This window comes from Sander vitreus, chromosome 4 (genome assembly GCF_031162955.1).
Source record: "Sander vitreus isolate 19-12246 chromosome 4, sanVit1, whole genome shotgun sequence".
Taxonomy (NCBI): Eukaryota; Metazoa; Chordata; class Actinopteri; order Perciformes; family Percidae; genus Sander; species Sander vitreus.
Genome location: NC_135858.1, coordinates 19,750,115 through 19,763,042, shown reverse-complemented (window position 1 = coordinate 19,763,042; position 12,928 = coordinate 19,750,115). Strand labels below are relative to the sequence as shown.

The 12,928-nt window shown below is 40.2% G+C and overlaps 1 protein-coding gene across 19 annotated transcripts in view; it reads right to left on the bottom strand.

Moving 5' to 3' along the window:
- Window positions 1–12,928, bottom strand: part of r3hdm2 (R3H domain containing 2) — a 75,622-nt gene that overhangs the window by 28,004 nt on the left and 34,690 nt on the right. For 10 of the 19 annotated variants that reach the window (XM_078248909.1, XM_078248921.1, XM_078248916.1 and 7 more), the window contains 9 exons: window positions 11,831–11,872; window positions 10,527–10,613; window positions 10,216–10,360; window positions 9,541–9,619; window positions 8,023–8,082; window positions 7,251–7,391; window positions 4,880–4,988; window positions 336–431; window positions 127–176 (listed from right to left, as the gene is read on the bottom strand). In XM_078248909.1, coding sequence (XP_078105035.1) covers window positions 127–176; window positions 336–431; window positions 4,880–4,988; window positions 7,251–7,391; window positions 8,023–8,082; window positions 9,541–9,619; window positions 10,216–10,360; window positions 10,527–10,613; window positions 11,831–11,872 — 809 coding nt within the window. The remainder of the gene's footprint in view (window positions 1–126; window positions 177–335; window positions 432–4,879; window positions 4,989–7,250; window positions 7,392–8,022; window positions 8,083–9,540; window positions 9,620–10,215; window positions 10,361–10,526; window positions 10,614–11,830; window positions 11,873–12,928) is intronic. The other 9 variants (XM_078248913.1, XM_078248918.1, XM_078248925.1 and 6 more) reach the window with 3 other exon arrangements.

Below are 12,928 nucleotides of genomic sequence, written 5' to 3'. Positions count from 1 at the left end.
AATGTGTTCTAAAGCCCTCTACCTTTTATAACAGAAACATAACAAGCAAACTGTAGCTTTAAGAGGAAAGGTGGCAGAGTCTTATAAATTGCACACATTAGAGCCTCCAGTGGGATGAATCCTTACCTGTTGTCATTGATGTATCCATTTTGAGAGGACTGTAAAAAAAAGGACACCTGCAAGTTATTAAACCAACAGTTCTTATTCTTAAGAAATACCAACTTCTCACTAGTCTAAAGAAGCTGGAGGTAACATAATGATTGAGAAATGGATTGTGATTTAAAGTTAATCTCGCCTACGCAGTGTTTGTTATCCTGTCCAGGTCCAATACTTACTTCTCGGGCAAAGATCCGGTCTCGTACCCGCTGATACTCTTCCTCTCGCTCTTCAATGGACTTGCTACGTCGCCCGTCCTGCAGCGGCACACGGATCTAACATTTGGGTAAACAATTGAATTGGAAATATGACAATCTAATATGCAATATTAATATATGCTAAACCTAGAGCTGGGCAATATATCAATATTATATCGATATTGTGATATGAGACTAGATATCGTCTTAGATTTTGGATATCGTAATATGGCATAAGTGTTGTCTTTTCCTGGTTTTAAAGGCTGCATTACGTAAGGGATAATCACCTCAAGGCAGGGCAATAAACAGTTTGATATGCCCGGCTTGTGGACGGCTTACCGTCGAGGGCGGTAACCTTCCACAAGCCGGGCATATCAAACTGTTTATTGCCCTGCCTTGAGGTGATTATCCCGTTTATTCTACTTCTTGCTTGCCAACATAATAAAACAATTCAAATACTTTCATAATTATGCTTTTTCTTATTCGTATTGCATGCTTATTAAATTTATACTCTGTTTGAGTTCATCTCCCTCAAAAAGTAGTCCCCTTTAGAACTACGGTGAATAACGTTAGCTCAGCTGTAGCTATTAGTTTCTATAGCAACCACACAAGGTTCTTCGGCGCTGCAGGTGTCCGGGTCAGTTGTCACTGTCAGTCTATCCTTCTGGTGGCTCTTCCACTCAGTGAAAACCTTGATAGCAAAGGCAGTTGCCTTTTTCATGTTTGATTCAAGGGCCCTGTTTTCAATTGTACGCAGCTCCTCATCTGTCAGATCTCGTGAAACATGTACCCTGGGCCTCGTCTTTTTCTTTTGTCATTCCGTCGTCCTCCTCGCTCTTTAACCAGTCCTCAAATGTGTTCCCTACTCCAAATATATTAAAATTGACAATGAATTTGTCCATTTTTAAAACACTGTAATGTTTAGAACTACGGCGAATAACGTTCAACTCAACTGTAGCTAACGTTAATTAGTTTCTATAGCAACCACACAAGGCTGCATCTGATCACTAACGTTAGTTTAATAACGTAGTTGCTACATTGTATCTCGCTTGCGAAACTATGTATCGACTGACCCTCCGATAGATTTCCAACACATTTTACAAACTTTTTTAAACAAGGTTTATTTTTACAATGGACCTCATGTTTGAAATTTCTGTGATAGAAAAAAAATTGCTTTCCGTCAAAACAAACGGAATGGAAACTGTGCAAAATGAGTGTTTGATGGCTGGAATCAGCGTGGGAAGGTTTAACAGCACAAATGTTTGGAAGGAATAAAGAAGAGTGGGAAACTGGGTTCAGACAGCAACAAAGCAAGTATAGTATTATTTATTTTTATTATTATTTTTTTATATATTTTATAAGTTTCTTGTTCTCTGTACAAGTAAGCAATTAACTTACTTTTGAAATGAATGAAAAATGTTTCAGTTGTGAGTTTTATAGCTGACATGCAAAATTTAAATGTGTATCTTGTGTCATAAGTCCGACCACACAGTGTCAAGTCGTTTTGCATTGCAAAAAGCAAAGCTACGGGATAGGGGATTTGTGTGGCTCACACTTAGGGAATCGGCAGCAATGGAGGAGATGTTAAATACTTGCCAATTGAAAATTGTGATTTTGAGAGACAGAACCAAGAACATGTGAGTTCCTGCATAAGAATGGCCTACTAATAGTTACAGGGTTCGTACACCTTTTCCACGGTCAAATTCAAGCACTTTTCAAGCACTTTCAAGGTCCATTTTAAAGCTTTTTCCAGCACCTTACACCAGCTTAAATTACATACCAATACATAATCAAAATTATTTAGTATTTTTATCACATTAAAAGACATAATGCTATAAACAGCCAAAATTGTGTTTTTGTATTAATTATGTTTATTCTCAATACAATACAATCAGTAAGATGCTGAAAATGATAGTTGTCAGTTAACTATGTTGCTAGATAAATCCTGAATTATCACCTTTAAAATGTTTAATCTCTTCATGGTTCGTAACATAACATACAGTAAGACAGCTATGCTGCCGCACTAAGGCAAAAGGTCATAACGTCGGTCATTAGTTATTGTAATTTTTAGCACAATAAACATAAGTTTTATCATGTAGACAAACAAGTTTCAATTCGGTTGTTTTTTGGGGGAAATAAGAGGTTTTTGCCGTAACTTCAAAAAGCCAAGGGGAAACTGTGGTAGAAGCCCGTAACGTCAGATACTGCTTTATGCCTTCGTTTCATGCTGCTCATGAACACTCAAATTAAGCGTGAATTATACTGGCCGCAGCCCAGCTGGCGCGTGCAAATGTGCCGTCATGGAATCACCGTAACTATTTATACCCGCACTGGTGGTCGCGACACTAGCTGCAGTCTTCTCCTGAACAGAGGTGGTGCTCATGAGGAAAGGCTACCGACTTTGCTCTTTCTACGGACTAGAAGAAGAAGAAAAAGATAAACAACGGCAGAACTGGCAGCAGTACTGACGTCAATGCTTTGATTTGATTCAATGACCTACTTGGTAGGATCAAGCCTTTCATTCATCATAAAATAACTCATCTTAACCCAGTAAGATTACAAAAGAGACTTGCAGTCACTCTGAGAGTCCTGGCATCCAGTTGCCCAGGAGCTTGTTCATGCTTCCTGTTTCCGCTTTGTCTCGCGCCGCTGAAAAAAATAGAAGAGTGGTGCGCGACCTCGGCTCGTGCGCTATAAATCCAGGCGCTCCGGCAAGATCTATGTCATTTTGACGTCACGATGGCGCGCCAGGTTGGGAACGGCCAGTATAATTCACGCTTGACGGTGCGCTGCCCTGATGGCACGCTGCCTTGTTCTGACCGACCATCAAAGTGAACTGTACTGCCGCGCTGGAGTTACGGTGTTATGATGTATTATGCAATTAAATCACCTCAGACACACACTAACTTCAATAAAGTGTATGCAGTACATGTTTCGTAGTTTTTGTTAGATTATTGACATCTAGGTTTGAAAAATGACATACTCTCGAGGGAAATGATGCAGGAGATGGCTTTGAAACGTAAAAGCCAAGATCAAGGTAATTGGAATGACACACGGGTGCATAAAAAAAAAGGACAACCTTGGTAGCCTAATTTAAAATCCAGTAATAGCTAGCGGTAGCCTTTAGCTAGCGGTAGCCTTTAGCTAGCGATGCAAACTAGTAGCCTAGGCTAACCTACTTGACAAACTAGACACAAACACTTTGCAAGCCATAATCAACAACTTATCCAGTAATAGGCGGTGCATTAGAACACGGCTTGTAGGATATCTCAATTCACAGCCCGTAATACAATAAAATTTGCTTCTCATAGGCTAGTTCTCGCCTGCCAATGACAGTCCACTGACTAAAAACTACGCGAGTTGGTTGGAGCTGCAACGACACACCTTTCACACACACACCCATAAACCAGCAGCAGGAATGTAGTAATTTAGAGCCTACCTTTTGTTGAACCCTGGTTAAAATCCATGCCAAACCACCGACGAGAAAGCAAATCCATTATTCCACCACAAGTTTTTTAAACTTGCTGCCGGCTAGTCAAAACTCCCAGGTTGTTACAGGCTGTCAATTCTATCTATGCAATCCTATAGTATGTCGGTTAGTGGGGAAATTAAAGACACACGCACCCCATTTCCATTCACCTCTAACCATGCTCAGTATTTTCTGTGGGAGCACCCACGGTATCGGCGCCTATGAAATAAATACAGTAACAATTTCAAGCATTTTATCCAAAATGTAAGCACTTTTCAAACCTTGAAAAACACAACATCAAAATTCAAGGATTTCAAACACCCATATGAACCCCGTAGTTAAGTACACTCTCAGGTAGGATTGGTGTTGGAAATGGAAAATTGGTATCACGCCATCTCCAAGTTAACTGTAAGCTTTTAACAATTTCACAAAAGCAAAATGAGCTTGCATACAAGAAGCCTGAGATATTCAATCAGCATAATATCTATATAAAAAAAAAAAAAAAACTGGTGTGGACAGAGAGTTTATTTGGTTTGGACTTAAACACATTTTAAACGTGGGGACTGAGTTTCCTCTGAGTTAGTTATTATTTTCACCCCAAGTCAAACAGATTGCCTATTTTTAATCTCTGTTGGAACAGATTCCGTTTCCAACCCACCTGCCAACTGTGCAACTACAATAATGTACAGTAATCACTGTTCAAGCTCTGCATGCTCTTACAAATAGCTACCATTGATAATGTAAGGCACCTCTGTTAAGTTATGGGTCTTTATTTAAAATAATTAAAGAGTTATTTTAAATGGTTAACACAAGGCTGGGTCAACATGATGCTGCAGCACTACTACTCCTACTTCCAGATGCCCAGATAGTCTAGGGGCTCACCACCAGAAATCTGTAATTGTTTGATTCACAGCTTAGTTGGCATCAAACGTAGACATTGCCTTCTTTCATCTGATCTGGAAAAGGTAATTAACAGTCCTATGTCATCACATCCTAAAAACTCTCCTTTTTTAGTTAGATAGAGTTAACAAATGACACAGTATACAATGCAGCTTACCTGATTATCATCCTTGTCCATGCTGGCATCATCTCTCTTAAGAATGAATTTCTTCTGGAAGTCCATGTTACGTTCATCTTTGATGTGTTCAGAGAACCTTTGTTCTGGGCTGTAGAGAAAGTACAATGGGAGGACAAAAAGCTACTTTTAGGGATACTAATTTAGATTTTTTTTCTGACCAATAGCCGACCCTTGTTAACCGATCATTACCCGTTAACCGACAAGCAGGCAACTGAATCCTAGTTCACAGAGTTAGGGCTCTGACTTTCCACGCTCAGCGTCGGTGGGCAACTTTGGTACCGGCTGGGCAGCCACGATGTTGCATGCATTGTCGTGGACATATGCAGTCACTTTTTCCAAAATAGAACGGTTTGCTTTTCGCCGTTACCAGTGATGCGGACCGCGGAGAGGCTGTCGGGGCCTGTCTCCATCGCATCAAATAGTTAAGCTGCGAGGTAGTCAGCGGTGTGTCTGCCGGGCATGAACGATTTAACCCATCAGTCCTCATTGATATAGTAGCATGTGTCATGTAGCTCTCCGTTATGAGCGCCATGACAGCCAAGAACTTTGCAGAAAAAAAGAGCTTAAAAAGCAACTCCAATAAGCTACTCCAATAAAAGGCATGTGTGATTTTATGTGACCACCATTAATTGTATTTAAGAAATAGATTGTATAGCCTATTTTTATTCTTTTATCGTGCAACTACTTGTTTTTTAACTGATACTATATTAATCGGTCAAAATTATTATTGTCGGTTAAACTATTAATTATTAACATGCTTAATGCTTTTTAACAGACTAAAACAAAACTAGACAAAACATTACATATGACTGCATTAGAGAAACATAAGCAAGGTAACAGAAAAAACAAAATGGCATGTTTAAAGTTCCACAGTGAATGTGGCAATGTTAGTACTTCTGAATATCAGATCTGACCAGATTTTGTTTGTCCACTTCTGAGTTTCATGATTTGCCGCTGTATGGATAAACAAATATAATCCTCACATATTAATTTGGAAAACTATAACTGTTAAGGTGCATCTGGCTGCTGTTAACACTATCAACACAAGTACACTCTATTGTCTTATGACAAACATTTCAACTTGCTTGCCAGCGGTCAAAAAAAGTTGTTCTGCCTTAACAAACTGACAATAAAGAGTTGATTACAATTAGTGAGGGTTTCCCCAGGTACTGTGAATGATTTTATATTTTACCCAGAAGATGTATAAAAAGTAGGGCTGTCAAAATTAACACGTTAATAGAGACAGAACGCATCACGTCATACTCTGAAAGCCACACCCACCGGGGGGGAAAACAATTCTCTGCTCTCCACTGACTTGTATTGCGCGAGGGTGTGACTCCTCGTCAATTCTGTCTGCTAGCAAACAACCGAAAAATGCCAAAAAGCTGCTTTGTGGTGATATGAACTACCAACAATGTAAAGAACCCAAAAGTTTTTATAAGCTGTCGAACCTAAAAAACTGGGCTACGCCCACTGGAGGGAAAAACATGCGGCGCCAAACACCAACAGAATCCCTTTAGCTAGCTAAAAACATCAGATTTAGCATGTTGAACAATTATTTTACCCTTTTATGTCTACTAGAGAGGACAAGGTATATTGACAGCCTTAATATTGCCAGTCTTTCTCAGGCTCTCTTCTCCTTACCTTGCTCAACTTGGAAAAATAATCCAACTGAGGCTGAAATGTGCTCTGTCTCTATAAGGAGTTAACGCAAATTCCTTTTAACTCATGCTCACGGAGAGGAGACAAGACGCGGAACGGAAGCCGGTCTTAATACATCCGTGAACGGGAGTGGATGGCTAGCAGAAACAAAGCTTCTCGAGCAGAAATGGATAAATAAAAGGGTCTTATGATTGGAAAGTTGAGTTTCAAAGCCTTTCCAGATGGTTCTATCCACAAGACTAAAGTTATTTGCATGTACTGGCGATGTGAACTGAGTTACCAATGGAGTAGTCGGGTCTCAAACACCACGTGAGCATTAAAAACGTATACATTCAGAACAGATAAAAAATGTGCCATTAACTTGCGATTAATCGCGAGTTAACTAGGACAGTCATGCAATTAATCGTAATTAAACATTTTAATCGATTGACAGCACAAATAAGATGTTCCCTTGAGGTTGTTAACATTACTTCTGGATTTTATTTGCTTATAATAACCCCTACCTAAACCCATATTGTCACCACTGCAATCCTGGCATCTGGAAAAGTCTGAATAAAGTATGTTTGTTTAACTGTTTTTAATGGTCGACTTATTTAAGTATATTGTATGCATACCAATATAAAAGAAAAAAACACATAATTAAGACTGAGCTGCTGAAGTCTGGACCAAAGTTAGAAACCACACTCACATGCGTGTGTTGCCTGTCTTGTTGATGATGACAGCCTTGCCTGTCTGATCCACATTATGGTCCATGCCAAAGTAGGCAGCCACACGGTGTAGCAGCATACGGTGATAAGACGTCATCTGAGGAAACTTCTTGTACTGGTTACTGCAGGGGACACAAAAGACAAAGTAATATGTTATTTCAACACTGCAATTAACTGCTAGATCACTACATTCTTCTTTTTGTTGAATGCTGTAATGTCTATTCTTATAATGTGTAGATTTATTTCAGCATTTAAACTATTTTGAGAACATAACCCTCTTATGTTTGTTCTATAAGAAATTAATTTGCGCTCTAAACGCAAACACCGGGCTTTCTGAAACAACATCCATTTCCATACAAAATTGTATTCTAGATATTTTCTATGGTTACTATGGTGGTTCATACTCCAATTATGTAATTTTTCTAACTCCTGCCCTTCTGTTGTGTTGTTTCCCACAAGAATGATCCTGTCTACAAAAAGGTTTTAGTTGATTTTTGACAAGCACATTGTCACAATTTGGGGACAATTCATTTGGTTCCATTCAGCAAGATGATTTACTGCTTTCAGACAGAGTTGAAATACTAATACTTATTAACATAACACTATTGTGGTTACAGGGGAACACAGACTTGCCCCATAAATATCAACTTGCCAAATGTATCTCATTACCTCAGCAATCTATAAATAAAAAGGAATAGATGTAAAAGGGCTAAATTTAAATACAAGCGACCGGTTATGAAGAACGTGGCTTACTTGTCGTCATTAATGAACTCCAGGATATCTTGTTCCAGTTTGAGCAGCATCATTCGATCCCTGTTGGCCCAAAGGGGGAGAGAGCGGGGGGGAGGAGAAAGAGATCAGAGGGAGGGAGCGGGTCAGTGACTAGAGTGTGGCGAGGATACCAACCAAAGATCAAAAGGTATGAAGTATGGCAATCAATACTTCCCATAATGGTTGTATTACTTTGTAGTAGTATTATTACTACTGCATTTTTAAATCTGACCTTCTTTAAACAACTAAATGCGATCATCTTGCCATTTTGGGGGGATATACTGTAATGGCCCGGACACACAGAGCCGATAATCGGCCGTTGGACAGTTTGGCGAGGTCAGTGACTTGAGTCTGTTCGGTGTGTTCCGTGCCATCGTCCGTCCGAGGGGCCGTCGTCCTTCATTTTGGCCGATTTGACATGTGTAATCGGCGGGGCGGGCACTGCCGGCAGTCGGACTCAAATGACCCATCTGATTGGTAGAGTGCTAACCCGGAAACGGGGAGCGGAAGGAGTGTGACTAGAGTCTCTCAAAATCTGACGAAAATCTTTTAAACTGACCTTTGTTGATCTGAAATGAAGACAGATTCAGCAACTGCATGGCCTATTTCTCGCTTTTTCGCATGTTTTCAGAAACACGTTTCGGGGAACTATTTTAGTACAATATGAGATCGTATTCTAAACAAGCCGCCATGACAGTCTGTCTTTGAATTTCTGGAGAAACAAGACCCACGTGACGCGTTCGTCCAATCAGCTGCTGGGTTTCAATTTTGGGCGACAATACAGATTTGCGCCGCCTGCTGTTATGGAGACATATTACGTCTCGTCGCTTTGCTGTGTTCCGAAGCACTTTTTTTGACCAACTCGGGGAGACTAATCATTCCAACTGCCTTTTCTGCCGACGTTTGGCCGTCGGCTCTGTGTGTCTGGGCCTTAAGACATTCATCTACAGACTCCTGCAGAGGATGGAGGACTTTCAGTTTTAAGACAATATAACTCAGCAGCAAATGCAGGGACCCTCCTGCTAATGTAATATTAGCCCTACGACAGTTAGACAAACATAATGTTACAATTTTATTTGTTTCTCTTTAACACTGTATTACATGGTGCTTCAAGAATTGGCAGGTATTTTTCGAGTCAGTGCATGAGTTGCAACTCATATCGCACATTACCATCATTATGAAAACTGAGAGATGAAGGAACAAGTGCTTTTTGTGCATACTCATCTTTATCTGTTTGGATAATGGGATTCGTAATTAAAGAACAGATTTAAGACGCTGGATAAAAGATTATCAGGAATCTACCAAATAGCTAAATGTTTAATATATCTCAGTAGTTTGTTGGATCAAAACATGTTTTGCCATGTATAGAGAAATATGTATAGGACCAGATAAATTAATATAAAAGACCAGCTTCATCCCATCTAGTACTTTTTCATGTTTTTGTTCATTTTCTGTTGTTACAGCTATGGATATCAGTCAACCTTTGGTGGCACTTCATACCTGGGATTGTTTTTCAGTGTGTTGACCAAAAACTCATGAACATCAATGCCCGTGGAGTCAGTGTATTCCTGACTGGAGTCTAACAGAAAAAAAAGAAAAAAGAAATAGGTAGGCAAAAGGGAAAAAAACGTTGAGAGACTGGTTTGGCTAAGCATAGCTTCTAAAATGGCACCCCAACACGCCAGCAATGACATTCTAGGTTGTTCAAGGAGGATAAACATAAGAAGAAGATCACATGAGACACTAGCTCGCTGTTCTTGCTTACACACACACACACACACACACACAATTTTCCACTACACAGTTGGCATCTCTGCTGCTCTTGGAGTCTAATGACGTGATAGGGCATTTGCAGAGAGAGGGAGTGAGGTAGGTCATTAGAAAAAAGAAGAGAGAGGGATCCTATTATCTACCCAGATAAATTAGCTCAACATCATATTAGTTAGGGTGTTAATAATACAGTGGGCATCACATTTACATGTAACAGACCTAACACTACAACACATTTCAAAAATGACTAATGTGGGACATTTTAACAGACATTTATTTAGCATTTATGGTACTTTAGTAGGAAGAATGAAAAAAAAATCAATCTTTCTACACATCTGTGTAGAAATCAAAGCACAGTACCAAAACAGGCACCAAATTACATTTAACCTCCAAGTTACATCTTACCACGTGACAACATCTTTCGCGGAGTCTTGTCCTTCTTCTCCTTCTCTTCATTTTCATACTCGTCCTTTGAGGACTTCTCCTCTTCCTTGTCTGATGGACAGCTGATGTGAAGCTGGATGATATCCTGGAAAACCACATTCCATTGCTATGAGAAAGATGGTAAAATTTTGAATTCTAATTTTGTTTAGTATATTAAGCATCGTTAATCCTACACAAACTGTAGTTGCATACAATAAATTGCAGGCTAGGCTGAGTGCAGGGTATGGACCAAGGTTAGGGTGAGGGGTTAGCAGTTAGAGACAAAACAGTACCGATTCTGGAAGTCCATCATTGGAGTATGGACCAGAGGACTCTTCACACACTGCCAGACTCCGGACAAGCTTCAGTTTGGCATTAGACTGAAACAGAATCACACATACAGTATATTACCTGTGAGGCTAATTCAGTTTAAAAGTTCCCTGCTATAAGATTACATTAATAATTCTCAGTAAACAAGGTCCTCTTACAACAAGCGCAGCTTAAAACCAACTGCTAGTAATATGTAAAATGTAAATAAACAAATGCAAATGAGCTGCTGATTAAGTATCTTGAAGTAAAAACAATGTTAATGTGTGAACTTAAAGGACAATTCCAGCGCAAAACGAACCGAGGGGTTAATAACAGATGTTCACAGACTCGAGCGCTCTCTGGGACATGTTTTCATGCTAATCAAATGTGTTTGTAGCTTGAAACAAGCTAGCGTGGACCGCTGATTAGCTTACAACGCTAGTATTTGGGGCACAGGGAAAGTAAAGGGTGCAAGTGGCCGAAATGGGTTTGGCATGGGTGGCTGGCATCTCCTTTAGAGATAGGGTGAGCAGCTCAGTCATCCGTGAGGAGCTCGGAGTAGAGCTGCTGCTCCTTTGCGTCGAAAGGAGCCAGTTGAGGTGGTTCGGGCATCTGGTAAGGATGCCCCCTGGGCGCCTCCCTAGGGAGGTGTTCCAGGCACGTCCAGCTGGGAGGAGGCCTCGGGGAAGACCCAGGACTAGGTGGAGGGATTATAGCTCCAACCTGGCCTGGGAACGCCTCGGGATCCCCCAGTCGGAGCTGGTTAATGTGGCTCGGGAAAGGGAAGTTTGGGGGCTGCTGGCCCCGCGACCCGCCCCCGCAACCCGACCCCGGATAAGCGGAGGAAGATGGATGGATGGTTTAGGAATCAGAATCGTTTTAAAAGTACCGGTTCGGCATCGGAATCGTAAAAATCCAAACGATACCCAACCGTAATGAATGCATACATGTCAAAGGCAAGACCTGCTCAGAGCTAGAGAGATCAGAACAGTATGTCTTTAAAAAAAGACAAGAAAGCGGCTCCACTGTACTCCACACAAATCTAACACCCCGTTTGAGAGTCAATTGACAAGATGTATTCATTTATTTAGCGAACCAACATCTAGTTATCATATTATAGTCTTCATCAACTGTCAGAAGTACGTGGGTGAGGTCACTCTAACAGACCCATTGAATATAACATTAATAATGGAAGGGAGCAGGATTACAAAGTTTTTTGGGTGACTTTTTAGAAAGTATCTAGTTTTGTAGTTAAAGAAAAACAGGGGGGAGACAATGAATTACTTACCTTGGCCCTTTTTCTGCCATGGCTGTGATTAGGAGTCCGTTTCTGCAAGATAAATGTGTTAGTTTACTAATCTTAATATTAAAACTTCAATGTCAATTGATTGATTGAACAATTTGTAAATATCAAAAATCAGCCCTTTTAGAGATTTGCACAAATCTATTCTGCTCAGATCTGTGACTTTAAGTGTATATAATATGGGTGAAAATGTGTAAACTTTTAAATGCCATGTCTCTGTATTGCGCTTACAGAACATGTGACATACTGTAAATAGGTTTCTGCTGGAAAAACCTGATTTCTTGACCATGTATATGCCTAAATGGGTTTGTAACCGGGCTTTTAAAGACGCATGTGCATTTGACAGACTTCGGACAGCCAAAGTATCACTGTGACAGCTGTGTGGTGGGCTGAAAGAGATTTATCTAGAAGTGTGTCCTAACCAAAATAATCAAATCCAAACTCTCGATAGAACTAAAACATCCAATACATCTAAACAAATCAGTTTCTACCTAAACCATGGATCAGCAACCTGCAGCTCTTTAACCCCTCTCTTGTGGCTCCCTTGCTTTGACAAAAACAATTTATATGGAAATGAATAACCTTTTTTTTAACATTTTTATTTATCAGTTTAGTTTTGATGGTTATTTATTTGTGCTTTAATATGTAACTGCCGTGAGACAATCAGAAAATAACGTTTTATTTCTCTCATTCACTGGCTTTCTCACAGCACCGCTGTGCTGTCTCAGCTCGTTCACTCACCCGTGCCATGCTCTCAGCTTGATCTTGCTCTCTTTTTCTTTCGGCCTTTTTTAAAATGAGTCTAGAAGCCGACAGTAAAAGCTAACTTTACTTTTAATGTTTTCAAACAGACAAATGTTCTCCCCACGTCCTAAATCGATACTAGAGTACTTCCTTGTTTTCTGAATGAAGCAGTACACAAGTTGAAGCAGCCGTGCTGTATGTGCTTGACCAATCAGCGACGGTCATCCCTGCAAACCCACCCTGAAGGTATAGGAATAGTGGGAAGGCAAAAAATTGCATATAGTAGTATAGAGCCTGTCCTCTCTAAAACACTTCAAATCTGGCTTAAAACTATGGTAG